General features: G+C 40.5%; 1 protein-coding gene across 1 annotated transcript in view; it reads left to right on the top strand.

Moving 5' to 3' along the window:
• The window catches only part of APP (amyloid beta (A4) precursor protein), a 91,411-nt gene extending 65,856 nt beyond the window's left edge, over positions 1 to 25,555 (top strand). Inside the window, exons 10-13 of the mRNA XM_009072345.1 lie at positions 5,663 to 5,716; positions 16,379 to 16,479; positions 19,239 to 19,385; positions 24,411 to 25,555. Coding sequence (XP_009070593.1) covers positions 5,663 to 5,716; positions 16,379 to 16,479; positions 19,239 to 19,385; positions 24,411 to 24,512 — 404 coding nt within the window. The 3' untranslated portion in view covers positions 24,513 to 25,555. The remainder of the gene's footprint in view (positions 1 to 5,662; positions 5,717 to 16,378; positions 16,480 to 19,238; positions 19,386 to 24,410) is intronic.
• The last annotated feature ends 2,050 nt before the right edge of the window (positions 25,556 to 27,605 follow it).

Raw genomic sequence — 27,605 nt, 5'->3', positions numbered from 1 at the left:
GTGGAGTCAGACCCAGTTTTGTGATCAAAGTGGGTTGTCTCCAGGAGTCAGAGAAGCCTAGGATCAGGCAAAAGAAAAGAGTGCACAAAGGCCAGGAAATCAGTGAGGTAGAGGTATACAAGATTTGAGGGGAAGGTGGAGGGAGGTGAAATCAGTGCCAGGCAGTACAGGTAGGGACCAAGTGAAAGAGCAGAGCCAGAGCAAACCGCACAGACCAACCAGCAGTAATAACCAGATGGTGACAAGGACTCCAGACATGTCTGAAGGGCACTTGCAACCCAGTGACGTGCTAAGTGGCTGAGAGCAGCTGTCACGAGTGCATCAGGCACTGGCAGTGACACAGGCAACTGACCAGGCTGGCAGGCTGAACTTCATTGTCCTGGGCAATGAGCAGCAGCTCACTATAGCATACGTGTCAAGGCTGTCTGCCAGGAGCAGGTCCCAATCTGGCTGGTGGTGTCTGTCCTGCAGGAGTTTTCCAGTGCAGCTCCCAGTTTTTCTCATGGCTGGGGCATTCAGAGCATCAGTTTCTATACCCACTACCTGCTTTCATGAAACTTGGGGCACATTAGTTACTTTTAATGTCTGTCCTCCCAGCATTCAAGATGTAGTGATTTCCATCACCAGGTTCAGAAGTTTATTAGGTAGAAAGGTGCACCCAGACATACCCACAGTTTAATCACACAAGTGTATTTTTCCTTCAGAAACATGGCTAAGCCCAGAATTTAATAATGAAAAGTACATCAATGTGACACTGAATTTCCATAGGCAAGTATACTGAGCATGGTTCTCCTTGTAAAATGTATGACAGCATATAAGAAACAAAAACCTTCCTGCCTGGAATAACATATTGTTTAATTATGAATCCTGTGTGTTTTAATGCGTTGTGTGGTGTGTTGCAGCCCTTCTTAATATTTACTGTGGAGATAACTTTTAACTTTCATGCCTTCAAGTTGCTGGGATTTAGTTTTGGGTTTTTATATCAGGATTGTCTTTCTCATGAAGTTATTGCAGCAAACAATTCTGTTAGGCTAACCATTATTATTGTTCAAGTCTGTACAGTTAGAAGCGGAAATTATTTGGTGGCTTAAACCTCTTCAAGTCCTTCTTGTTTCCCATTATACTTTTCTGTCATCTACCCAAACCACAATGTTGTTAATGTGATCATGCCTATAATACCTTCTTTCTTTCTTTAGACACCTTTTCTATATCTATGCCTATAACATCAAAAGGGAATTTCACAGCTTCATTTTTTTCTTTGGTGTTTGTCTCCCACCTCTTTGTTCCAGAATCCCAGGACTAACTGTGTCATTTATCTTCATTTCCCCTGCCTGTTTTCTTCTGTGACCATGGTCTTATTTCAGGCATTGTCTACATTGCTTCCAAAAATGTGTTTCTGTCTTGTTATAATATGCATTGGAAGTAGCAAGAGGAAAAAATAATCGACAAAATTTTCTCCTCCTCTTTTTTCTTTCCCTGTCCACTCAAGGTCTTTCTGCCTAGCCTGTTTTTCACACAATAAGCTTCCCTTATGCAGGGAGGATTTTGTATTTTATGCAATACTGAGCAAGTCATTGCTGTTTTGTAACAAACAACCATTGATCAAAAAAGGTGAAAGTTTGAAAATCACATCCTGTAGAAAGCTCAGATACTGTGGAGTGACTAACCATTGCAATGTTAGTGACAGTCAGCATCTCCTGCTGCTGGGAGGTGATGAGTGTGCCAGCAAAGGGCAGAGAACTGAGCATCTCAGCTCCCCTTTACTTGGCTGAAAACGGAGGGTACTCAGCACTGTCAAGAAAATCACAGCATGTTCCCTGTGAATGGCCCTTCAGGGGGGAATGTGCAGAGTGGGTGGTCCAGCAGATTAAACAGGGACTACCAGAGGGGTTTCACATGGCAAGTTGCACTGCTGTGGGATGCTGTTTTGGTCTTGTTTGAAATCTGAACTCAATGTGTTTAGAACTCTGCTGAACACAAATCCAGAGTGCTGACAGGTTAGCTTGAGAGTCCCAACATCCTCGCTGCAACAAGCTGCTGCAGAGCATCAGCAATAGTTTTCTTCAGTCCTGAGCAAGCACACCAGGCAAATCAATTGCATCATTGCAAATTTGCATTGCTGTTAAAACAAATTTCTGATGAGACTATCAGTGTCTGAGCGGCACCTAAACAGTTCCTGGAGCAGGCTGAGTTAGGAGCCAGGATCACACCCCTCCATCACAGTCAGAGCTGTGGTACTTGTGTTTACTGAATCATTTAGGGAATGCTTAAACCAAAATGTGATTGTGGGAAAAATGGAAGGAAATGCAGCCATTAAATCTTGGTTTCAAAGTATCCAGTGTTCTGTGTACAGGTAATGCAGTTAAAATACTACCAAAAATACCTTAAATCTGTCATTAGTTCCCATGCCTGTTTCATTCCATGGCCATGATCTAATCTCAGGTTTCACCCAGAGATATTAATAATGTTTTGGATTGGTATGTTGCCATGTAATCTTAAGGCTTCATAAGTCCATTTGAAATTTTCCAAATCTAAACTGCATGTTTAGGTAAAAGGAGAGGTTTTATACAAATGGTTTATTTTCCTAAAATTGCTTTTACTGATGAATAAGTGAAAAATAGTCTAAAAATAAAAAGACCCTGAAAGTCTAGCCTAGCTTAGTATTTTCGGCAAGTATTTCCTTCCTTGTTTTCCCCTGAGGTAGTTTCCCTGTAAATGTCCACAGAAGTTAATCCAAAGCAGCAGGTACTACACCACACTACTTGCATGGCTGAATGGATGTTTAACATACTGCAACACAAATTAGGTTGACAAAAAACACTCTTTGAGAACCCTGCAGAAGGCACCACTAAACTGTCAGGAAATTGTATTTTAACAAAAACACACCTTTAGAACTCTGATACCACCAAGCCCCCTGGACATTTTGCCAGTGACTAACTGGGTTTGGTAAACATTTTGTATTTTAGTTTGCAGTTACACTTAGCTGTAGTGACAAAATAAAGTGTAAATGTGTTGTGTTATCCTTATGACCTGTCCAGTTACTCACTTCAACAATGTTCTTGGTAGGTGAGCATCACATAGAACACCTCTCCTGCTGGTTTGTACCAGCTTTTTGATGTACCTTTTTTTTACTTTTGGAAAGAAAAACACATTCTCTCTTGCTCTTCTGAGATATATCGGCATTAGATAAAGGTGGTGCGTGTGGCCTGTATGAAGCCTGAGTAGTCAGTGTAAGCAGACACATACCAATTTAATTTGATGAGGCTATTTGGAAAATAAATTTTCAGTCTTATTTCTGTGTACTTCTGTGCACATGGAAGTATGTTCAAGAGAAATATGATTCTGGAGCATCAAAATGAATACAGTGTTTATAATAACACACAGTACATCCTTCAGTTTTGATTATTGATAAATGCTGTTAATAGATTTAAATTTCTCCTTTCTTCATCAGCTGTTGTGGTGTGGTTCAGTGGGACAGGCAGTGAGAAGACCCACAGACAAGATTTTCAGAGCTAACTGCTTTCTGTGCATACATCACTACTGGGGCAAAGCAAGCAGCTTTTAAAATGCATCTGAAATTCAAAAGGTGGTGGCTCAGGGCTCTCCAGAAACCAGCCTTTCATTGTCTTGTGCTGCCTGGAATCACAGTCTGCTTTGGAAGACCCTTGGCTCTTAGCATTTTCCTCCAGTTTTTGCCCTGCAGCTGTTTTGGGACCCTGAGCAGGTCTTTTCATTTTTCTGTCAGTTATGAAATGTGCCAGTGATGTTTGCCTTTTCCCCTGGAAAGTGCTTCCAAAATTACAGATGACAATATGAATTACTCATTATTAATACTTTAACCTGACCACAGTAGGTTCATACTGCTGTACAACAGAACACTCCTCCATCATTTACTCCATTTACCCACTCCCATTTCTGTTGCTACCTGGAAGGTGCTCTCCCAATTCTCCATAGCTGTGGGCATGTAGGGTTACATGGCAAGTGGGAAATAAAACCTCTCAGCCTTCTAGAGAGGAGGTGGGGCCAGGGTGACAGAGGAGGGGTCTGCAGGAGCACTTTGGGTAATGCTGATCCATGGTTGTTTCTTCCCTTCAGCACGTGTCACTGTAAATCACTGCTGGCCTGCCTGAGGGATGGTGCCAACAGTATTGGAAAACCTGGCAGAAGGCATAAATAGGAAAATAGTCAAAACGGTAGTTTTTAGTTGAGGATGGAAATGGTGAGTTTTTTGTAGAACTATGTAAGAAAAGCAATTATATGGTCTACTAGTGCCACTTGGAACTGCTGTGAAGGAAAGTGCCTTGATGACTTGTCTCTGCAGCATCAAACCAGCAAGCTCTGAAAATTTTGCCCCTTAGAAACACAAGGAAGTCAGATGTGCTGATGTGCTTTCAGTCTGCAGCTACTCTAAAGCTGGCTTACTGCTTTTCTTCTGAAGGCAGGAGCTATTGCAGTCATCTCCTGTGTGCAAAGGACATGGGAGCCACTTAAGTTCTCACTTAGAAGCATGGTAGGCTGTCAAACCCACAGGCACACTAAGCAAGTGACATAGACTTCCTGAGCAGATGGGCAGTTCCATTGGTTAAGTCAGCAGTATCATCAGGTTTATGTGATTTTCTGATACCAAATACGATGAGCAGTTCTTTGTGATTGAAAACTGGTTTTGTCAAGTTTCGTATGTTACTGCTCCTCACTTACTGCTGATGAAGGCTCATACCCGAATGCAGAAATTCAGATGAATGAGAATACCACGTGTTAAAAATTCTGAACTCTGAGGAACAATGTAACACTTTATTTCTGAATTTAAATTCTTTCTGACACTGTCACTTGAGTAGATAAGGAAGGCAACGGGATTAGAACTAAAGAGAGAAACAACAAAAAGAGAGGGGTGAAAATCTGAATGTTTTAATGAGCATTTTATTGTATTTGGACTTCACTGCAGTAGGCAGTGACTCAAACAGCTCGTCAGATTTGCAAATCCTGTTTTTCTATTAATGTCAATAAGCTCTATCAACCTTGGGTTTCAGCTGATACAGCCTTAGTGGGGGTAATACAAGAGTTTTGTAAAACTATATATGACACACAGATGGATTGAAAGTGATGTTTCTTCTTTGTTTTCCTTTCAAAAATTGGAAGACAAATTTGTTGTCTACTAATCAGAACATACTGGAATGAAGTATTGATTGTATTTTCAAAATGCACTTTACTTTTTTCAAACCTTATAGCTAGTGCTGTGAAGAATCCCTGCTGAAAGGAAAAAGGATGGATTCAGTAGGTTTGTAAATCAGTATTGATCAAGAGCAGCTACAGGAACTTACCATGTCTGTTCTGGCTGCCAGTTCTGATCAGACAAGAGGAAAAAGTTTGCATATAATGAATATGGTTGCATTCTATAGACAGAAATTCTTTGGTCTTTATGGTTTCTCACTTGAAGCAGTAACCAGAGTATGATGTAAGATTGACCCATCAGCTGTGAAGTCATGCCCATCCCTTCCTTTTACTTCCAGGATTAACTGAAGGCAGACCTTTTCTAGTTGTTGCTTTGGTAACTTTGTTTATGTCTGTCCTGCACTGTCCCAACAGAAGAGCACTTGACTTTATAATTTTGGGGGGGTTGTTTATGTTTTGTTTGCTTTTTCGTTTCTTTTCTGCACATGCCCAGTTGAGCCAGTTGATGCCCGCCCGGCTGCAGACAGAGGACTCACCACACGACCAGGTACATAACTTGCATGGCTCTTACCTAACCTGTGTCTTCCCAGCATGCATGTGGTCTGCTTGAGCTGAAATTACTACCTTTGCTTTGGTGTAACTCTCTCCTAAAATGTAAAGCTGGGGAAGTGTTCCCTCACAAATTCAGCCTGTGTGAGTGCTGTCTGTGTGTGCTTTACAGAGGGAGTGGGACCCAGAGACCCAGAACATCCCATTCTCATCCCTTCCAGCTATAATTCTTTGGCAGGTGCAGGAGGTGGTAGACTTGCTACCCCCTAGAGGGGACACTGCTTTAAATTGGGTATGTTTGATAGAAATATTGAATCCTCTATGTGGAGTGTATGGTTTCAAGAAAGTTGGAACTAATAAAGAATAAATGCCTAAAATTTCAGAATTGCAGGGCACATTGCTAGTTTTTGTTCTGATATTTACCTTAGTTAACTCCAGATATCTAAAAATTAATACGTTTTATCCCTTTGGATTCTCTGAGGACACCTTTATACAACTATTCATTCCATTCTAGGACAGAGAGGGGTGATAATTTGTCCACTGTAGGTACCTGTGTCTTTGTATTGATTTCAGAGTAATAGCAGATGACTAATGTGAGTCAGGCTACAAATGTTTGGAAAAGATAAATGGGACAATTCCAGTTTTCAAAAGGGAAAGATTGTAACTTTTTATACTAACTTTTGTTGGTTTTTGGGTTATTTTTCCTCTGTTTTTTGTTTAGGATTTTCTAGAAATGACTGATTCCATTTAGAGGATTATTTAGCCTTTTATTTTAGAAGAGGTTACTCTCCAACACATAATGAGATTAGATCAGTATATTTTAAGGTCAGAATTATTTACATGTCTCACCATCAATGTGGGTTTTTTTCTTCAGATCAGGCTGATCAATCTGTATCCTTTTTCCCTTCATCTTGTGCTCCAAACATCCCTTGAATAGCATTGTGTGTTTAAATCTCTCTGGTAACTCACGCATGTTTACTGACTACAGAAATTGCTGCAGTGGGATGTAAAATAAGCTCATATATTGCATCAATTGGGATACATGTCAGAGCTGGCCAGGTGGTGTGCTCCTAGCAGTTTTTTAGGAGTCTGACATCTTGTGTTTAGAATCTTAATTCATTCTATGAAGACAACCTGGAAACAGATACAGAGCTAGCTGTACAACAGTGTGAGTCATGGGGTTGGGGAACATCCCCCCAAGACTGCATTATCTGCCTTCTGTTTTAGACTTCTTCCCTAAGAGCAGTAGAAATAAAATGAAACATGAATATGCTTAATCCAAATTTTGTAATGCTAGTTCAATCTAGCAATTTTCTTGTACCGTTAAAGTTTGTGATTATTAACTAGTTTAATTTCAGATGTCTTGAAATAACTGTTATGAGGTCCATATTTATTACTAAACATTATTCCTTCCTCCCTTCTATTCCCTCACACATGCACATGACAGAAATCCTTGGGGTCCCTTCTCTAGGCAAAGGATTTTCTCACACTGCTCACTCTAATTTCAGAGAGAAATTACATGTTTTAGTCCACTGTATCAAAGAGAGTGCTTTGTTGTTGGGGTGATACAAATAGTCCTATAAGTACAGTTAGCGTAGGTCATGAGTGATGAGTGTCTATGATATACTGCTAAGGAGAGGTAAAAATATTTCAGTGTGTGACCATTATGGCTTGATATTTCCAACAGATGCAGTAACTTTTGCACTGTGGAAATCACACAGAATATTTCCTCAATATTCTCCTCAAGTGCAACAGTATTGCTGTGCAGGGGCCTGGGCTGCCTTCGGTGCTTTTAGTGTGGAGTTTAGTGTGCTGCAAAGGCCCATAACTCTGCTTTTGGCACAGAGGGAACCCCTCCAGCCTGCCAAGCACACACTCCTCCCTGCAGAGGGATGCATGGAGAGGTTGAAATTGCTACTGCTGTGCCTGCATTCCCAATTTCACAGCATCAAGTGTCTTCCATATGCATGTGAAATAGAATTTCTGGCCCTCTGCAGCAGTGTTAAATGAATCTTATACATATCATAAATATATTCTCTTCACTGTTCCTGGTGGACCTTAAGTTCCTTATGTCTTTTATCACTATTTCCATACTTAGGCCATTTTTTTGTAAATGTCCAAGTGATGTTTTTATCATCCTGCAAAAGCAATTTATCTGTGATAAAATTTCAGTTTAACAAAAAAATTATACCAATCTGAGTATCTTCATAAACTGGGAATAGAAGAAAACAAATGGATGCTTAATTAAACTGTGAAATACAAAAAGGATTCTGATGGTTTATAAATGTGTGCTTTAAAATTGTTTTGCTTGCTAATGTTGAAGGTTCAAAAAGGTAAAGGGATACTTTTTGTGCAGTTTCTATCCTTTTGTAAGTGTCTGTTTTTATAGTTTGGGGCTATTCTTTATTGAAAAAAATCTACAAAAACAGTAGATTATTCTAGAGTGAAAAAGTATTAACAAGAGACCTGGAAGCAGATTAACACATTCTGCAGCTTGTAACTTTCTGTTTTAATTGCCCAGATTCTTGTTGGTTTCCTGAAATGTTTGCCCTTTTCATGCTCCTGACTTTCCAGTTGGTGCTTCTACTTGCTTTTCTCAGGTGAACAAGGTGATCACCTACTTCTTCAGGGTGAAAATACAGGTGTTAGTTATGTCAACCTGCAACAGTACAAGCCTGGGAATAAGAACAAGTGAATGTTCTGTAGCTGTTCAAAATCCTTGAAGAAGCCCTGGAAGGACTAAAACAAACATGCAAACACTTGCCCTTTTTTCTCTTTTCCATTTTCTTTTTACCACTTTCTGACCACATAGCATTCTTATAATGATCACTGTTTTTCATAAAGGTAGATCAAAGTCCTGCAGATCATCTTCGTCACTTTCCCACAAGAGTGATGATTTGATCACTGTACAGAAAAGTCAGAATGCCAGGTTGGAAGGGGACCTCAAGGATCCTCTAGTCCAACAAGTACTTAGTTGTTAGTAGAATTTGTGATACCTAGAATCTTTTTACTTCACCACATTGTTCTCTCTTTCAAAAAACACAGTCTAGGATTGAAGTTGGAAAAACTAGAGACTTGTCCAGTCCATAGAGCAGAAAAGCTTATGAGTAAGGACCAAGTTTAAAGCGTTTAATGACATTTATGCCAGCTGTCTAAACCCCTGCCTCTGTTGCACTCCACTTTGGCTGTCAGCAGCTGTCTGAACTGGAATCTGATCTATATCAGTCCCAGGAAGAGAATAATGTGGGGGCAACCCCATTGCCTAGTATAGCTAAAACACCTGTGTAGTTCACATAGGTGGTTGAAAAGGAATCTAGTACTTCAGCTTACTGTCCTTCTCCTTCTTCATTCACAAACAGGTGACCAAAAATAAGAATCATGACTAAATCCATCCCTTGTCATCTCTTTCCTGAAAAGGAGGTAAATGAGATAGTGAAAGGTCAAAGGGAAGGAAAGTATCTAGATGTACTAAGCAGTCATCAATGAGCTATTTTTTATACAGCACAAATATAACAGATTTGTGGCAGTTTTGTTATTTATAAATTGCTTCATACAGGAAAACATGAGAAGACTTCAGTCCAGCCTGAGAACTTCTTTAGGAAGAGCTTCAGATAGAATTACCTCTTTCCTTGATAAACTCACATAACAGCTTTTTCAGTAATGTTTTCTTCTCACCTATGCCCCAGAGGTCACTTTTTCATGGTGAACACTGAATTTCTTGCAGCTGAATTTTGGGTATCTGTTTACTAATAACTTTTTCTTTGTGTGTTAATGCATGTATTTATAGAGACTATACACACATAAAAATATGTGTAAAAACATCTTTAGATACTCATAAATAAGCTACTTTTTACTCATGATAATTCAGCAGGTCTGATCTGTGGAAACTGAGTGAAGATTAGAAATCCTGCCATCAGAAGGGATGTCACTTAGTATCAGGAGATTGTCTGTAATTAAAGGTGATAAAGGAAACAACCAGTGCTCTGTTCAGGGCAGATGATAGTTTCATCAGTTGCGGAGTTGCAGCTGTAATTATACCACTAACAGCTGTAATTACATTGCTCACAGGATGTCTGTAATTCACAATGCAAGGATTTTATGATATTAACTGTGTTACTTTCATGAAGTATAGTTTGGGTTTGTTGGGGTTTTTTGGGGGTTATCCCAACTCTTTGGCAGTTGATTGTAGTTGCAAACATTTGCTTATTTTGAGGAGACATTGCACATAAAGCTGCTTCTGTGTCTCTGACTGTTATGCTAATAAATCATGACATGTCTGTCTTTATTACATTATATAAAAAGATGAGGTTTTTTGGGTTTTTTTCTACTCATGGTTGCAGAAGCTCTGTAAGCCTAATGGCTGTTCTGCAGAATCATAAGCACATATGCTGCAGTCTGTATGAGGTGAGGGCATAGAGCAGCTCAGTGAATTATTTATGATTTTCATGCCAGAAATTGCCAGGGTATTTTTTCCCTCAGTGATGTTAGTTCAATGCAGTTGCCTTAACTGTCTGCAGTTACCAAATAGGAATCATTAATAGATTTTTTTCCATTAGGTCATTTTGGTTGGTTTTCTAAATCAGATAGTTGCTAACTGTGAATGCAGTTATAGGTGCATATGCACAGCACCTGTATTGACATGCCAGAAAGATGAGCAAACCAGATTTTTCTTGGTTTTGATTATTCATTTCTACACACATGTATTCTGAGAAAGAATTATTTAATACTCCATTCAAATGAGATGCTTCTTAAAAAAAGATAACATTGGTTTTTGCACTTATCTTCTTTCTCCAATTTAAGAGCCCCATGGTCATCCATGCAGTAAAAGTGAACCACCATTTCACTAATGCCCAAGGAGAGACCAGAAAGTTTTAGTTTCATGCAGTCTTAAAAGTGCATAGTCCTCAAGGATACTTGAGTTGTTCTTACAAAACTGGTCTTCATTTTCATTTTTATGAGTGTACAATCTTCATTCTTTGATTTCAACATGAAATGACCTGCATGAAGTCACAGGGTCATTTGGAAGTAATAGTTGAACATCTAGTTAGAACACGCAGCTGTCTACCTGGGTGGTTGTTCAAAGACTGCATTCTTTTCCCTCTGCCCTGTTTGTTTTAGATGAAGCTTTACCCAGATAAAACTGTTTACTGCACTTGTAGCAGGCCTTGATTCAACAGATCTTTTATTCTTTCCATGACTCATACACAGTTCATGGACATGGAGCTGAATGCTTTCCTGAGTGCCATCAGTACGTCTTGCTCAAACGTGCTGCTTTGGTTTTCTCTGTGTAGAGACCACCCAGGTCTAGTCATTTCAACTGTGCTTTACTTGGAGGTTTAATTTTTAACTCTAAACTGGAAGACCACAGGCACAGCTAATACTGTTTGAGATATGTTCAAAACAAAATCACAAAGCCTTTCTAGGTGTTTATGCAACCAGTAGATGAAGTAATTGCAAGCAGTGTATAAGATGAACAACATATGTACACCTAGTTGCATCCTTGGTGGAATTCACTGTATCCTCTTTTTTTTTTTTTATTCTTCTGAAAGTCTAAATATATATTTACCCAAACATAGATCCTCATCTATGTGAGTATAAAGTGTTCCCCAAAGCAGCTGCTTTGGTTTTATTTCCTATGAGTAGTTTCTCACTCCATGTTTTTGGTTTTTTCCTTTAGGACAAGGAACAATAAGGCTTTCCTATGCTGCTTTTTTGATGCTTGGATATGTATGTGTGCTCACATGTATGTGTACACATGTATGTGTAAAAGCAGTTAACATTCCTAATTAACAGCAGTATAATTATAAGCCTGTTGTAGGTAGCTCATTTTGGTGCATTTCACTAGATGCTTTTACAACTGAGGTTTTGATAACAAAATAGTTTTGCCACTTTTTCTAAGAAGCTGCAAGTTAATGTATTTGACAATTGAATTGAAGCATTTTTAAAGCAATTAGGAATGTAACTCCCTAAAGATAGTATGTAATTCAGAAGAAATAGTGCTAATAGTTATTATTTGTGAATTTGCAGTGAGGCTGTTGGTCTCACTTTTCATCTTGTACATTGGCTTTTGTGTTGTGTTTTTTAGAATTGGTAGTGAATAAGCATCATTTTTTGTCAGGATTAAAATTCTTGTCAGAGTTAACTTTTCTTCTTATGCTTGTCTTCAATGCAAGGCTAGAGGGGTGTTAGGCAGCCCTTAGCCTAACAGCCCTTAGGTGTTTGCATCTTACATCTGATTAACATTTTGGAAAGACCCTGAAGTTTTTCCTTCTTCAGTTAATACCTTTGAAAAATAAATCTTTGCTTTTAGCTTGGAGGTCTAAATACATAGTTGCCAGGACAGGGAAATAAAAGAGATTCTGTTAAATAGAAAGTCTCAATTCTATAACGTAACATGGTGGAAAGTGTAACCCCATATATATATATTCTTGTCTCATCCTAGGTATTTAATTGATTCGAAGGCAATGTCATGCTTCTCTTTATATATGATCAGCTATTTGCAGAAGACCACTGGTTTACCCTAGCTGTACTTCTAGAAGTCTTTTTTTCTCACTTCTAAGGGAGGTAGAAGGAAGGGGGGAAAATGGTATCGGGGTTTGCTAGTGCAACAGAAGATTTTTCTGTTTCTGACCTTTTTCCTGTGCAAGCTGCCAAAACCAAGATTCAGTAAGCCTAACATCATTAACTTCTTAATGTCAGGTCCTACCTTGTGTTCAGATCCCGTCGCATTTTATGGGTTGGTGATTATGGCCAGGTACACCACCAGACCTTGGTCACCTGGCGCAAGGCAAAAAATGTCTACGTGATCTGAAGGCAAAAAAGATCATTTAACCTGCAACATGCTGGAAGTATGACTCCTATGCTACTGTGTAGTGGGAATGGAAAGAGAGAAGGGAGCCCTCGGAGAAATGTGCCTTTAGGGAAGCCTGAGCCTGCATTTTTCCAGCAGCTAAGACTACTGGTGAACTTGTCACCCTCTGTTGCTCATTGATGTGACCTGTTCTGCCCCCTGAAATGCTGCTGTAACTCCTGCCTGTGGCATTTAGCAGTTAACTGAAGCTAACAAAGAGCCACAGTCTAAGCCACCACAGCTTGCTTTCAGAAATAGTGGTCAGACCCCAAGAGCAGAAGTGCCCAAGTCCATTTTCCTGCCTCTAGCAGTGGTGCATATAGGATATGTACAGATTTCACTTCTGCCTTATACTCCTGGCACATCACTGAGCTTTTGGCAGCCTGCAATTGATAGATTCCAGGATTGGAAATTGGTTTCTCACCATGGTGTTTAGTATCCCTGGAGGAACCTTTCTTCTTCACATTTGTTCGTTTGTATTTTGAACATCCTCGTGATTTGTGCCAGTGAGTTCCACAGTCCAGTTTGGCATTGTACCAAATTTTACATATATATATATATATATGCACACACACTTCTTGTGTTAGCTTTTAATCTGCTGTGTCATAGCCATGTTGGTGTCCTGTACTTTCTTAGGAGAAATAATGAATGACCATTTTCTGTAGACTTTCACCTTGTCACTTACGATCTCACAGGCCTCTGTCATGTTTTCCTTCAGTTGCCTGTTCCAGTCTGAAGACTCCTGATTTTAGTCCTTCATGTACAGAAACCATTCCCATGATTGTCTGTGTCTCCCTGTATTGTATCTGTTCTAGTTCTTCTGCCTTTGTGTGAGGTGGGGTGACCAGAATGGGTAGCCAGATTTAAAATGAGGATGCATCATTCATACAGCGGTGTCACAAGGTGTTCTGTTTTCTCAGGTTTGCTCCTAGCTTTCTCTTTGCCTTTGTACTGCTGCTTAGCCAAGTGGCCATGGAGTTACCCACAGTGACTGCAAGGTCTCTGACCTGGGCAGAACAGAACTAAATTAGAGCCTTTATTGTGTATGACTAGTTAGGGCTGTGTATCCCCACAAGCACCACTTTATATCAACATTGACTATGATTTGTCGTTTATTGTGCACTCAGAATTTGTAATATCCTCCTGCAGTTCTTTACAGCTGGTTTTACTTTGACTATCCTCTTTTCTATTTTTGGTCAATAAACTGTCATGTCATAATTCACTCCCTTATCCAGATCACTTAGCAAGCAGCACAGCACAGGTCCTTATGGATGCGTATTTACACTTCATTTCCTTTCTCTTAATCAGTTATGGGAAGTCACATAGAGCTTTCCCTCCTAATCCTTGGCATTTTAGCTTCTGACAGGGGATCAAGAACCTTCTTAAAGGCTTTTTGGAAATCCAGATTCACTCCAAGGAGAGTCAGTGTCTCCCATGTTCTTCCTAATTCTTCCAGTGACCTCTTAAGAGGTTTGGGAGGCAGTGCTTCCCTCAACAAAAGACAAGTTGATTCTTCCCTGATTTATCTTGGATGTGTATGGATATGTTCTAATTAATAGTTACAGCTTCAGGGAATTTGCCAGCTGTAGCAGCAAAGTTGTGCAGTTCCTCAGGCCCTTGCCCTGGGGGAGTTTCCATGTGGTGCTTTTGCCCAGTGTGTCTATAAGGAGGAGCAAGTGTGGCCATGGACAGTGGCAGCAGCCAGGAGCAGCTGCAGGCAGTGAAACATATCCTGGGAAAGCCCTGTCCCCCCAGCATCTGTGTGAAGCATTGGTACTGTGGGGATTTTCCCCCCTCCCCTTTTAATCCTAAAGCCAAAAAAAAGGCAGTGGGTTGAAGAGAGGAGTTTCCTTGCACCCAGATACATGTTCTCCTTTTCTTCATTTCCCCTTGATGCAGATGTAAGGGCTATTTTGAGATGATACACAGAGTATATTGTACTCTTATTTTAATTTAGAAAACTAACCATAGCTGCTTCAAGAATAGAAAGCTAAACCTGGTTTTTGGTACCATGTGGGCTTTATTTCCTTCGACTCCATTTCCTCCTGCATTTCATTGACAGAACATCATTCTTTGTTTTCAGACTGCAATTCCTAAAGTACTTGAAGGTTCTTACTTTAATAGTCTCTCATATATAAATGTCATAATATGTTTGTGTCAGTACTGTGACGTAGCATCAAAAACAGATGCTTAAAAAGGAAATTTGGGGGTTTTAAGTGGTTTATTCCTTAAAAAAAACCAAAACAAACCAAAATAACAGTAAGGTAGACTTTATGGGACAGTCAGACTGCTCAAGAATGTAACTATAAATATTGTATGAAGATGATTCTTATTCTCTCCTTTGCATGATTTCTGATGAATAGAAAGCTCAGAACCTTAAAAAGGGATTGTACAGTCTAGAGAAGTTCTTGGGAAGGTCTGTTCTTGCTAGTTCATAATACAAAAATAAATCAACACTTAATGAAAAAAGAAATTGCATATTCAAAGGCAATAAAAGGGCAATAATTCTTGCACTGAGTGCTATTTTAGAATGTGAAGTTTGTTGGCACATGGAAGTCTTCAGGAATTTATTGAGAGTCCAGAAGAGGCAGTGGAGCACAGGAGGTCCACTGTCTCAGTGTCAGTGTCAGTCAGTAGTGTTGAGAATTTTAAAAGGTGTTTGTCCTCTACATCAGAGCTCAAGGTCAGCCCAAGATACTAAAAATGAAGCCTTGGAGAGATGAGTTGGGGGTTAGAAAATGCTAAAATAAATACAGACAATGAATATGAACCTGTTTGTTTGTATTACATTCATTAGGGGGAGGAAATAACATCTCATAAACACCATTCTTCTGTAGGGTTTGTACCTCCTAAAAGAAACACAAATGTCAGTGTGTTGGTACTGAGAGGGAAAATAAGCAACCCATATGTTCTCCATAAGCCAGAGCCAGCTCTTCAGGACAAAACATCCATAGATATGCATACAGGGTACACTGCTCCACTGCTGTTAAGTCTGGCTCATTCTCTTAAGGCTATTTTCCAGGAGGAAATCCTGGCTTCTGTCCAGTTAGACAAATGCAGCATCTCCCCTTCACACTTGATAAGGGGAGAACAGGACTGCAAACTATCCACTGGTACAATTGCTGCAAGCTGTGATCACTTGCTTTACTGCATGTTTCTAATCAAGAGAGACAGTTATCATCTCTTGTGCAGAAGGCAAGGCTTGAATCATTGATTCTGAGCAATATGAAATATGAAAACAAATGAGAACTGTGTAAACTTCACAAATATTTTAGTAACTTATTTGTGTGTATGTTTGTGCAAAAGGTACAGACTCACAGGAAGCAGGAAAATACAGTATCTGGGGTTCCCTTCCTCACACCATGCGTGTGTGGTTTTTTCCTCTCAACAGCCTGAGTTTAGGGAGGACGAAACTTTTGGTCTAAACAACAAACTCTCTGGACATTGCTAAAGAAGCTGTCAGAGCAGATCTGTCTGCAGCCTGTGAGCCAATTCTGGCCTGTGTTGGTCCCTTGCAGCTTAGTTCGTGCAGTTTTTCATGCTGAAAGTCTTTGATGTTTGTAGCAATATAGCTGTGGTGGATTAGGGATTGTTTAACAGAGGAGAAATTTTAGCAGCTCTTTCTGTGTCACCTCAGTGGGATTGAAACATGAGATGCGCCTCACTTTGCCCCCAGTTCCCTTTCTTGTTGCATCATACCTCCTCTGAGTGAATGGTACCACTGCCTTCTGCTCTCATACCCGTGGTGAGCAGAATCTTACTGAATCTGAACTGCTGACTGTAATGAATTGTCATTGCGGTGCAATGCAGGTTCTGGGCTGACCAACGTTAAAACAGAAGAGATATCTGAAGTGAAGATGGATGCAGAGTTCCGACATGACTCAGGATATGAAGTTCATCATCAAAAGCTGGTGAGTGAACAAAGAGTGCTTTTCCACACATGCATTTTGAGACTGATTCTATCACATGAGAGGAAATTCTGACAGTTCCTGCCCTTGCAAAGCCATGAATATGATCATATGGGCAGTACTTGTCCCACAGTCCATCTGTCGTTGTCTCATAACTAAAGAGAAGGATACAGAGGAAGGAAAATGCTAAGTTTAGAAAAAGAAAAGAAAAAAAGTTTGAGAAACACAGCACGGTGCAGCAAGAAATAGAGTAACACCATTTCAGGAATAGATGCCTTTCTTGTCAAAATAGATGGTGGCAGTGCATGAAGGAAGCTAAACTCCACGTTCCTCATTTGAACTGTGCTACTTACGAACATAAAAATGACATCCAAAAGCGATGTAGGTAAGAACAAGCATCTTCTAAAAGCTTTTCTCAGTCTCTTAATAAGCAGTGAAGAACTCATAGAGCAGTGTTGACTACAGACCTTTTCTGCTTCCTCTGTTTAAAGATATATTCCATGATGAGATTTCAGTTCCATGGCTTTCAATATCCTGATATTAAACTTGAAAGCTTTTTTTCTTAATATATTCTTAAAGCAAAGTAGTGCTGAAAATTAAAATTAACATGGGGCTCAAATTTGCATTTGAACTAGGCAATCACTGTGTGAAAAGATACTCTGCCATCTCTTTGATGCTGAGAACTGAGAATTCCCAGTTTGATGAGCTAATCCAAAATGCATTAGCACTAATTTGGGAGAGTCTGATGTACTCAGCTCAGATGGGTTAAATATCCAGATGGAGCAAAGCCATGCAGTGTACTGAAGGGAAGGAACTTTCAAGAATGTGTTCTAGACACAGCAGTTACTGATTTGTCTCATGCACCTCCTGGCAGCAACCTTTAATGTTTGAGTGGTATGATACCATCCTGAGCAATTTTGTGCTGAACTCCTCATCCTGTGGTGGATGATTGGAAGTGCATTGTTGTAGTCGCTGCACTTGCATAATCTGTATCATGCTTAAAATGGGACCTTTCCAGCTTTTTACAGTATTTTTTGCCATACTTCTTAATGATGGATACAACCATTATTTAAAAATCAGTGAGCTGTCTTATAGGTTATCTTACCAGTTGAGACTGAGCAAGGAGTCTGGTATTGTGGAGAAGGTGCTGCACCGATGATTGCAGGGCATTGCTTGCTTACCCCACACCATATCCTGTCTGATGCTGTTCTCCATTAGCCTTAATTCAAAAGCAGTAAGCAGAAAACACTTTCATCTGTGTTTTCCTTCTGTACCCTGGTAGGATTTACTGAAAGTCTCCTTAGGATATTGCTTTGAATTCAGCTGAACATTGTATTTTACATGCAAGCCTCTTGAATTGAGCTGAAATTGCAGTTATTTTCTCCTTAATGTATGTTCATGTTGGAACTGCACGTTAAGTTGATTTTCATGGCTCTGAGTGCACATGTATATTAGCTGGGGCATTTCACAGTGTTCTGAAACAGTGTGGCAACAGAATTTCAGTCCTGGCTGGTAAAACTGACAGAAGAAATTATTACTTCACATCAGCCCATGCCAACACTGTCCATTGTGTGTACTTTCTAGTGAATTCTTAACTTTGTTTAAACACATTTCTTGCCTGTGACTAGGAACAATATAAATATTTATACTGCATGCTTTAATACCTCTCTGAGGAAGGTTGTGTTTCTTAAGGAGTGCAAATGTTATGCAGCACATTATAATTCTCAGCTGGTTTCCTGCTTCTCTCTGCATTTTTGTTAAATACTTGTCAAAGTATTTAGTCTTTCAGCATGAGGTAGTCTTGCAGTTCTGTGAATGTAATTTATTCTCTAATCCTTTTTGCCCATTTTGGTTAAAAATAATAATAATAACAGCCTGCTATTGACAAGCAGACAAAAGGGTTGCAAGATGTGCATAGATGTAAAATAATCCAATGTATTCCTTGAATAGAAAACAGGACAGTGAAAACAATCACCCACTTTTCATACCTTCTCCTGCTGATAAAAGCCAGTCTTATTAAATGCATAGTAAAGCATCTTGCTGTCTTCTGTTTTGCCTTATCAGTACATTAAAATTCAAGTGGATTTTCTCTGGTTTTCACACAGCTGTTACCTCCTAAGTCTCACATGAGTATTGACATCATCCAGGTACAGCTCATTCTCCCTTTGCCCTGCAAAATTGTGAAGCACCCCTTGGTGGTCACTTAAATCAGTTTTTGTTGGACTCTTGGCTCTTTGGTGTGAGAATTTTCTCCCAGCTGGTTGCGTTGCAAGTGTCACCTGTTGTCCTGCAGGTCCTTCACTACTCTTTTATAGAAGAAATGCATCATAGTCCAAGCAAGCCACACAGATGTACATTTATGAACATTTTCTTGATTAACATTCTAAAAATAAAGAAATATGCCTGCTCCCCTGGTTACTCCACTAAAGCTTATCAGTCACCCTGCAATCAGCTTGACTCGCTTACTCAAGGGAAAAAGGCAGTTACTGTCTAAGACCTGTGTGAAGCAGGAACATGCAGCTGAGTCCCCCCTTAGCCACAGGGCTGCTGCTCCACAGGCAATATAGATTTCCCAAATTGCTTTTCTCCAGCTATGAGAGCTTTGTAGTACAGCAACCCAGGTTCAAATAATTAGGATGACATGCAGTTCTGTTTAATTACTGATACTTCAAGAGGCTTTATATTGCTGTGGCAGCTGGGCAGGTTAGTCCAATGTACAGTGAGCTTTTTGTTAGCCACCTTCCTTTATTTTTCTTTTGTAGGTGTTTTTTGCTGAAGACGTGGGTTCAAATAAAGGTGCCATCATTGGACTAATGGTGGGAGGTGTTGTCATAGCAACAGTGATTGTCATTACTTTGGTGATGCTGAAGAAGAAGCAGTACACATCTATTCATCATGGGGTTGTGGAGGTAAGAAAAGGCTTTCAAGCACAACTGGTGTCACAGGTACAAGACAGTCAACACAGTGCTCTATAAATACTAATTTGCAAAGGAAGAAACCATGGGTTTGGCTATGTTCAGAGTTGATGTGGTTTCATTTAGCAGCATGGAATCATATTGCTTTATTTAGTAAATGCAAACACAATGTAAATTATATTGATTGGGCATAAAACCACAAAATTCTAGAACTATCCCAGACCAATCACCTCATAAGGTGAAAGTTAATTTTATAGGAAATTTCACAGTAGCCAATGAGCAGATACTGCGCAAGAAGAAAAATGTGGTTTTATTGTTGTTGGGAATTCACACACATGGTTTTCTTTATTTAGCTTGCAAATAAATATTTGAGGTCGGTCTTCCATGGATTGTGCTGTGAACTACTAAGATTTTCCCTATACAGATACTACTTTCTGTTTTCTAAGCAAGATTTTCTGTTGCCATCAACACCTTTTGATTTATGGCTAATCTGAAATTCATAGATTTGAGGAAAAAGGTAGTCTATAAGACTGTTTTATAGGATTTTCAAGGTGAAAATCCTAGTCTCAGTGTGCCTAGGAAATTTGTGGTCAATTTACAGTAATTTAAAATACCTCATCCATTGCATGGTTTTCAGACAGGACCTCTGTAAGCAGAAAATCTTAATTATGAGAACTAGAAAAGGAGTTCATGTCACTTTTTTCCCCCTACTTAGTTTGCTGTATGAGTGTCTGGTGTGCAGATAGCACTTGTATTAGCAAGCACTAGAGACACTTTTATATTTTTGCTTTCCAGAATTGCTATTTTACATTTTGATTGAAACTTAAGTCTTGATCTTGTCCAAAGTTTATGTTGGTTTCACCTTGAGTCAAATGAACCTTGCTTTGGTCTTGCTGGAGATGTACATACTTCATGATGTATTTATTCCACTGCCTGGGTCAATGAAGTGTCTTAAAATTGTTGAGTAAGCCTTTGAATGTTTGCCATGGAATGTTTGATTACTGCAGTACAACCTTAAAATTCCATGTGGGCTTCACCTGATAGAATGACATGGCAAAGGCAATCCTGGATTTTTGTGAGCTTTCTTTGGTGACTGTGAACTTGGAAATGTTGGGCTAGAAACATCACGCACAAGCTGAATAAGTAATTCATGTCAAAATGACAGCATTGCTTAGAGAATGACAAGTTTTACAGATAAAACCATAAAGCTATAGCATGTGGATGTGCCAAGAATATTAGTCGATTCATAGTATCACACTGTAGATGGTGTCACCTCATGGATTTGCTGCATTGTGTCTGGCATTGGCAGGCAGGATTCCTCCTTCTGCCAGACTTGCTCTGTGGTCTTGGCAGTCTGCATAGCCTCACTCTCTGAGCTTCTCATCTGCAAGAAAGGCATAACATCTATTTTTGTTGTAAGTTGGTGAAACTTTTGTAGCACTTGCATTGAGGACAAAAAAAAAAAACCCACAAAATCCATATACAAATGATGTCTACTATCAAGGTGTCTTCAAAATTAAGCTATTTCATTCTAAAGAGGATTAATTTATTTAGCAGTGCATAAAAAGAACAAATGAGCAAAATCACTTGATATAAGAAAACCTGTACATCAGCTGTAGGCTGGCTGAGTATGTTTTAACAAATCTCGCAACCTCTTTGTTGGATGTCAGTTCTTGTGAGAATTTTAACTCTGTGATAACAGATGCAAGATCACAAAATGGATCCTGTTCCACCTGTGTTCTTGTTTTCAAAAAAGTCAACTCTGTTGGACTTTTTTGCATTTTGCTATGTTTTTTTTTAACAAAATAAGTTATTCAAAATCCTGCTAGCTTTTTTTGAAGCTCTGAGGATGGATATACTTGTCCTATTTAGAAGAAGTGTCATAGAGATTTTTTCCATAGTCTGAGAATAAAAATGCTTCAAAGAGGTTCCCAGGAAAAGAACTTTCATTGTTAAGTAAATAAATGACCGAGAGATTGAAAATTATTTATATGTGCACAGGGGCTCTGAAAACTGTTTTGAAAGTGGTTTTCTGGCTGGTGCACCCACCCCAGCTGTCTGCAGGAGGTTGTTTTCTCCATGAAAGCAGGTGGCAAAAGAGAGATGCTCGTGTTTGCTGTGCACTGGGCAACAATGGACTGTCTCAGCTTGTCCTCTTTGAGGATATTCTCTTCGAAGCTCATTTTCTTTCTGACAGAGGCAGCACCTCCAGCAGGAGAACATGGGGAGAGGTGACAATAGGAGGGCTCACAGCAGAAGCAGAGATGACATAAAAATTGCAGAAGGGCATAGGTGGACAAACAGTCTCAAAAGAGGTTATCTACCTGACTGAGCTGTCTTCTCAAGAGACATCATGTCATAGAAAAGAGAGGTGTCTGGTCTGCTTCTCAGCAGCACCAGAGTGCCCACACCTCTTACCTGCTGTGTTCAGCTTCTGCCACCTCCATAATGGGTGCAAAAAGCATCTTAAATTGGAAAGGGGCTTTAGGGATTTAATGGCAAGGAGATAATCAGGTTCAAAGCATGTTGTTTGGCAGAAAATACCTAGGACAGAGGTCGTAAAGAATGAGAGGAGTTCGGCAGTGTCAACGTGGGCAAAAGGGACTAGAAGAGAAGATATTCAGCATGAGCAATAGTACATGTAGCTTGGCAGTGAGATGGATTACCCTGCAGCAGACAGCTACAAGAAGGAGAGGAGGTATCAGCACTAGTCATTTTAAAGGCTAAAGGGGAAATTTTAAAAAAAAAATTGACTAAGACTGCAAGTAGGAGCTCCAGTAAATCCCATTCATCTATAAATGCCATATTTCAGAGGTTATTGGACTTGCACTAGAAACCAGTTTTATCAAAGTGGGACTTACTTTGTAATACGGAATATTGTGCAAAGGTCTTAAAAGTTTAGCATTGTTTTACTGTCCTTCCATATATTTTTGGCAGTCTTTTTCTCCTCCCTGATTTTCTTCCAAGTTTCTCATCAGTTCTTTAGTCTCTTCTGCCTTGCACTTTTTTTGATTCTTTTTTAATTTACATTGGTGTCTTACCCCATTTTTTTTCCCATGAGCAGGTTATGCTGTGTACTTACCACATTTTCTAGTCCTGAATAAGAAGTGTTGAGTGGGAGGCTTAAACTAAAACGGGTGACAGAGTTGAATATGGTGTTGGTTGGAGCTTAAAGTGAAAGAAATCCCACACAGGTTCTGGCACACCCCTCCTTTGCATCCCAGCCTAGTGAGGGAACCTCCTACAAAGGAAGATGCTCTCAGGCGTGTATTGATACACAGGGATCCGTTGTCCATCAACCCCAAAGCTTCATATTGAACTTCAATTTCATGCTAGAAAAGAATCCATCAGTGGGTTTAGTTGTGCATTGTAAGACTCACTTTTTGATTTGGAGAAGCACTAAGTACTCCAGTACTGTGATGATACCATGCACAAGAACCAGAGCTGACTTGATGCTGCAGCAGCCCTGCAAGAATGAGAGGCAGGGTGGCTTTTCCTCTGCACCTGCTTTTATTCTTATTTTCTATAAGCGCTGAAAAGGCTACAGGGACATTTGCTATTTCCCCTGCTTTGTTCTTCCCTTTGCAGCTGTGTTGGTGACAACTTCAGCAGCAGCAGATGGCACATGGCAATGTTGTCACAACAGAAATAGTTAATGCTGTTAAATTTGCGTGGCCCTCGGGGTGGGGATTAGGCCTTTTACGTGTTTGTACAAAACCTATATGGACTGGATTTGTCAGGCTCTGCTGCTATTACACTGCTGGCATTCAGGGAAAACAAGTGCTCTGCTGAACAGCAGTAGCATTGAGGAATTGCCAGGTGTTGGTTCACTGCATATATGGATCTAGATGGTATTTTTGTGGAGGGAGAAGTTGGCAACCCGTGGAGAAAAGACAGGGAATCAGCCCAGCCCTTGGAGTAGTTGCAGAGGTGAGTGCTGTGAGGTGTAGCAGGTCTCACTGCCCCTCACCCAGCCCTGCTCTCCCAGCTCTCACTGCTGCAGTAGGGGAGACTGGAGCAGCAGGCATGGACCAGGCTTTAAAATGCAAGTCTACAGCTGCACACTGCTGCTGAACACGTGGCTGTACGGAAATGTCTTGGGGATTTGGGGCAGGGGGGTGCAGGGGAGATGAGTGGTGAAAATTCCCAGGGGTTCTCCTGTCCTTGATGGATCAAAATGATTGTTGACAGCCAAGCTGAGCACTTGGCGCTCATGTGAGCTGGCCAGCCAAGGCTTGCATCCTTCAGAAGAAAAGGTTTGTCACTTTTGGAGAGAGGCAGAGGCAGGGAAGAAAGCACTTTTCTCCCCCCCTTTCTCAAACAAGGGAAACAAACAAGAGCGGCCTCTAAACAAGATCTTGCTGCCTAGAAGCATGTCACAGGAGTTTAAGAAATAGATGGATTTGGGGATTGTTGCATAAGAGAATTACTGCATGCAAATGCAACTTTGAAAAAGGGAGAAAGGCAGCCTGTGAATAGCAGTATTAAAAGTCCAAATATATTGCAGAATTCGAAACACAAGGGAGCACGATTTCACCTGTTTCTGCCTGCATCCTGTTCCCTGCCTGCAGGAGTTAAGGACAGCCTCAAGCTGCTTCCTTCAGCTTTTTAGTGAGCTTTTTATTTTGAGATCCAGCTGGTCCCAAATATGGATATTGATATATGTCCTAGGAAGGAAAAAATCTAATAACAAGTGACTAGCAAGGAGATGCAAACTGCATCCCCTTTTTTGTATTTGTGGAGTTGCATGTATCATGAGCCAGACAACAAAAAACAAAGTTGGTACTGCTGAGTTTGGTCAACTGCTTTTGAAGTCCTGCCGCAAAGTGTGTGTGTTGGAGAGTTGTTCTTGGTGCATTATCTTCTTCTGTATATTACTCTGTCCAAAAAGTGAACCAGAGGATGCTTTGTGCCCAAACACACAGGGTAGGATATATTGGATGGCCCTAAGGTGGGCAGACATAGGGTGTGCTGTGAATTGAGCAGGAATCTGACCCTGGTTGTTCCTTCTCACCTCAGGTGGATGCTGCAGTGACACCAGAGGAACGCCACCTTTCCAAAATGCAGCAAAATGGCTATGAAAATCCCACCTACAAGTTCTTTGAACAGATGCAGAACTAGGACACCACAGCAGCCTCGTGAGTTGGACAGCAGAATGATTGCTTCACTGCCCATCGGTGTTCAGTTATAGAGTAATGTGGAAAGAAAGAAAAACACTCTGTTTTATTATTTACTCATTCTCGCCTTTTGACAGCTGTGCTGTAACACAAGTAGATGCCTGAACTTGAATTAATAAAATTAGTAATGTATTTTCTCTCTCTTTCTCTTTACATTTCAGTCTTTACACTACATTATTAATGAATGTTTTTTGTGTACTGTAAAGAGGTTAGCTGTATTTAACTAGTGCATGAATAGATTCTCTTTCCCAATTATTTATCATGTAGCTCCTTAGCCAGTTGTATATTATTCTTGTGATTTGTGACAAAATTAAGTCCTAATTGAAATATGCTTTAAGAATTGATGGGGGATGCTTTTGGTGTCTGTGGGGTTTAGCTGCTTCTCTTTGCTGAGCATTTTTTTCTGATCACTATGCATTTTAAAGTAAAACAACATTTTTTAAAAAGTATTCCAGATGAGTTATTGAAATTCTTTTCCTCTGCAGCTGCATTTTATTGTACAGATTGTTGCTCCTGCTGTATTAGTTAGTGATGTAGAAATCATGGGAATACACATTTGTTTCTTTGTGCCTGTTTTATGTGCACACTTTAGGCATTGAAAGGTAAACTTTATTTTCTTTTCCATGTATCTTTTTGATCTTAAAAAAAATTATTAAAAAGAGACCCTGTTAATTGTGAGCACTTCTGGGGGGGGAAGTGCCTGCTGGCTGAAAATTAACGGGGGTCCTCTGCAGGATGATTGTACAGAGCCATTGCTTATGAATTGATAGCTTTCTACACTGTGTTACATAAATAAATTAAGAAAAGAACGTGTGGGCAAGAGTTTTCTTTGGAGGGAGAAAACAAAGATTTCTGAAAAAGCCATTTAAAGAGAACACATGGCTGTTCACACAGAGAGGGTTAGGAAGGGGTTTTCCTCCAAGGAGTGCAGCACTCCACAGTCAGACCAGAGCAGAAGGAAGGCATCAGCAAGACAGGGTGGGATGTTGTCTCTTTTTTATTTTTTTCCCTTTTCCTTTCTTTCAGTTGTATAATAGTGTTTTAATGTAAATAAATACATTCCTGGAGGAGCCCTGGTGTAGTGGTGTGTTTCTGCGCCAACCAGCCACTCGCTCACGCAGAGGAGCCTGGCACCGGATGACTAGCTAACCTCCCTATCCATCCCCAGGAGCAATTTGCCAGCCAAGCTCTTCCCTCATCACCACTGCTCCACTGGCTTTCTGGCAAGATCCATACCCTGTAATGTGCTCCATCAGCTGCAACACCACCCAGCCTGGTACTGCTGCCTGGCAGCTGGTGCCCAGGAAAGGTCACACAGCACCACCAGTAATTTTTTCCCAAAAGCTGTAGGAAGATGTCTCTGGTCAGCTGTGGTACATAAGCCCCAGTACAGCACCTTCTGCTGGCTGCCCAGCTGAGAGCTTCCTTTGGCTCCTGGCCCTCCAGGAGGAGAGCACAGTAAGCAACACCACAGGGCTCACCTGCCAAGAGAGGTAAGACCACAGTGGGTGTGAGTGGATCTGATGGTCTTCAAGGTGATCTCTGTACCCAGCTCACAGCAAGGACTTTCTCACAGATCAGTTGATGAAGCTACAGGTGGGGTTGTGGAATAAAACTGGAGGTGTGTGTTGCATGAAAAAGCAAGCAAATTACTCTTTATCTACAACAAATGGGTTGGATGAAGCAGGAGTGAGGGAAGAGCTAGGAATAAAATGAAGACAGAATGATCTCTCCATGGAAAGCCTCTCATTAAATTGGTTTGTGTGCAAGCCATGGCAACCTCTTCCCTAGCACCACCTGCAGCTTTTCTCTCCTCAGCAAGATGCAGTGAGGCTGCACAGCTCAGGTGAGTGACCAAGTTGCTCCAGACCTCAACTAGGAGAAAACAAGTTTCTGTCCCTGTTGAACTGACTAGTCCTTCCCCATTCATGATTTTCTGCAAAACCTCACCTGTTCAGCCAATTCACAGGCTGGCCTGGGACACAGCTGTGCTGCTGGCCAGCTGACCTGGAGGGATGTTCAGCAGTGAGGGGACAGCCAGGCCAGGTAGTTTCACAAGCCATCTGCCAAGATGCAGGATGCTGAACACACACCTGCTACTCTGAACCAGCAGTGGGAAAAACTGCAGAGCTTCCTGCTGTCTGTCACCAACCGCTTTGCTCATCCTTCCCCCCTGTATCAACAGAATTCAGTCCAAGGATCAGAGCCCCGGAGTACCAGTGTGTTATAAAGAATTACAAAATGTCCATTTTGTAGCATTTACCATCTCCAGTTTTAAAACTGAACTGTTTGGGCCAAAATAAAGTGTGATGGTGAAGCAGAGGCCTTCAGGCCCCAAACTGCTCAAATAAAACCACTTACATATTTTTTCTTTTACAAATATTTTAGGGTTAGGTTTGTGTCTGTTTGTGTAGGTGTTGTTATATAGGTCATGTGTATCCCCTGGAAAGGAATTTATAAGACTCATCTGTGCACATGTGCAGCATGATAGAACAAGATCCCACTTTAGGGGGAAGGCAGGATGTAATTCAATTTAGCCCAGTCTCATTAAAGAAGCATTATCAAAATTCCTTTTAGGAGAAGCTGGAGTAATCCCTAAGATACAGAGGGCCACTGGCCTTTAGAGCAAATCCTATTTATAATACCATAATCCCATGCAATACCAGTTATAGAAAAATGCAATTGCTTTGAACAGTAATTCCCAGACAGTCAAGCCTCCCGGTGTGGGGTTGTGTGTCCAGTGAGACACTGGTGCTGCTTTTGCTACATGTAGACAAACTTAATAAATCACTCAAGTTTATGCACTGATTAAGTGATCAGTTTTTGTTTCCCTCCACACTGACACTCTCCTGAAAGAAAGGCAAAAAATGTACACCATGACATGCACAGAAAGCACAGGGCAGGAACACAATTCTGAAACTTCAAGAGGAATACTCCCAACAGCTGCCTCAACCCTGAAAGTTGATAAGCAATTCATCACAGTTCCCACATAATAGCAGCAGTGTCCTGCCTATCCCTAGCCATGCAAGCTCCTTAT

This window comes from Acanthisitta chloris, unplaced genomic scaffold (genome assembly GCF_000695815.1).
Source record: "Acanthisitta chloris isolate BGI_N310 unplaced genomic scaffold, ASM69581v1 scaffold26303, whole genome shotgun sequence".
NCBI classification, from domain to species: Eukaryota; Metazoa; Chordata; class Aves; order Passeriformes; family Acanthisittidae; genus Acanthisitta; species Acanthisitta chloris.
Note: the sequence above shows the minus strand (reverse complement) of the source record. Positions and strands in the feature narration are given on the sequence as shown.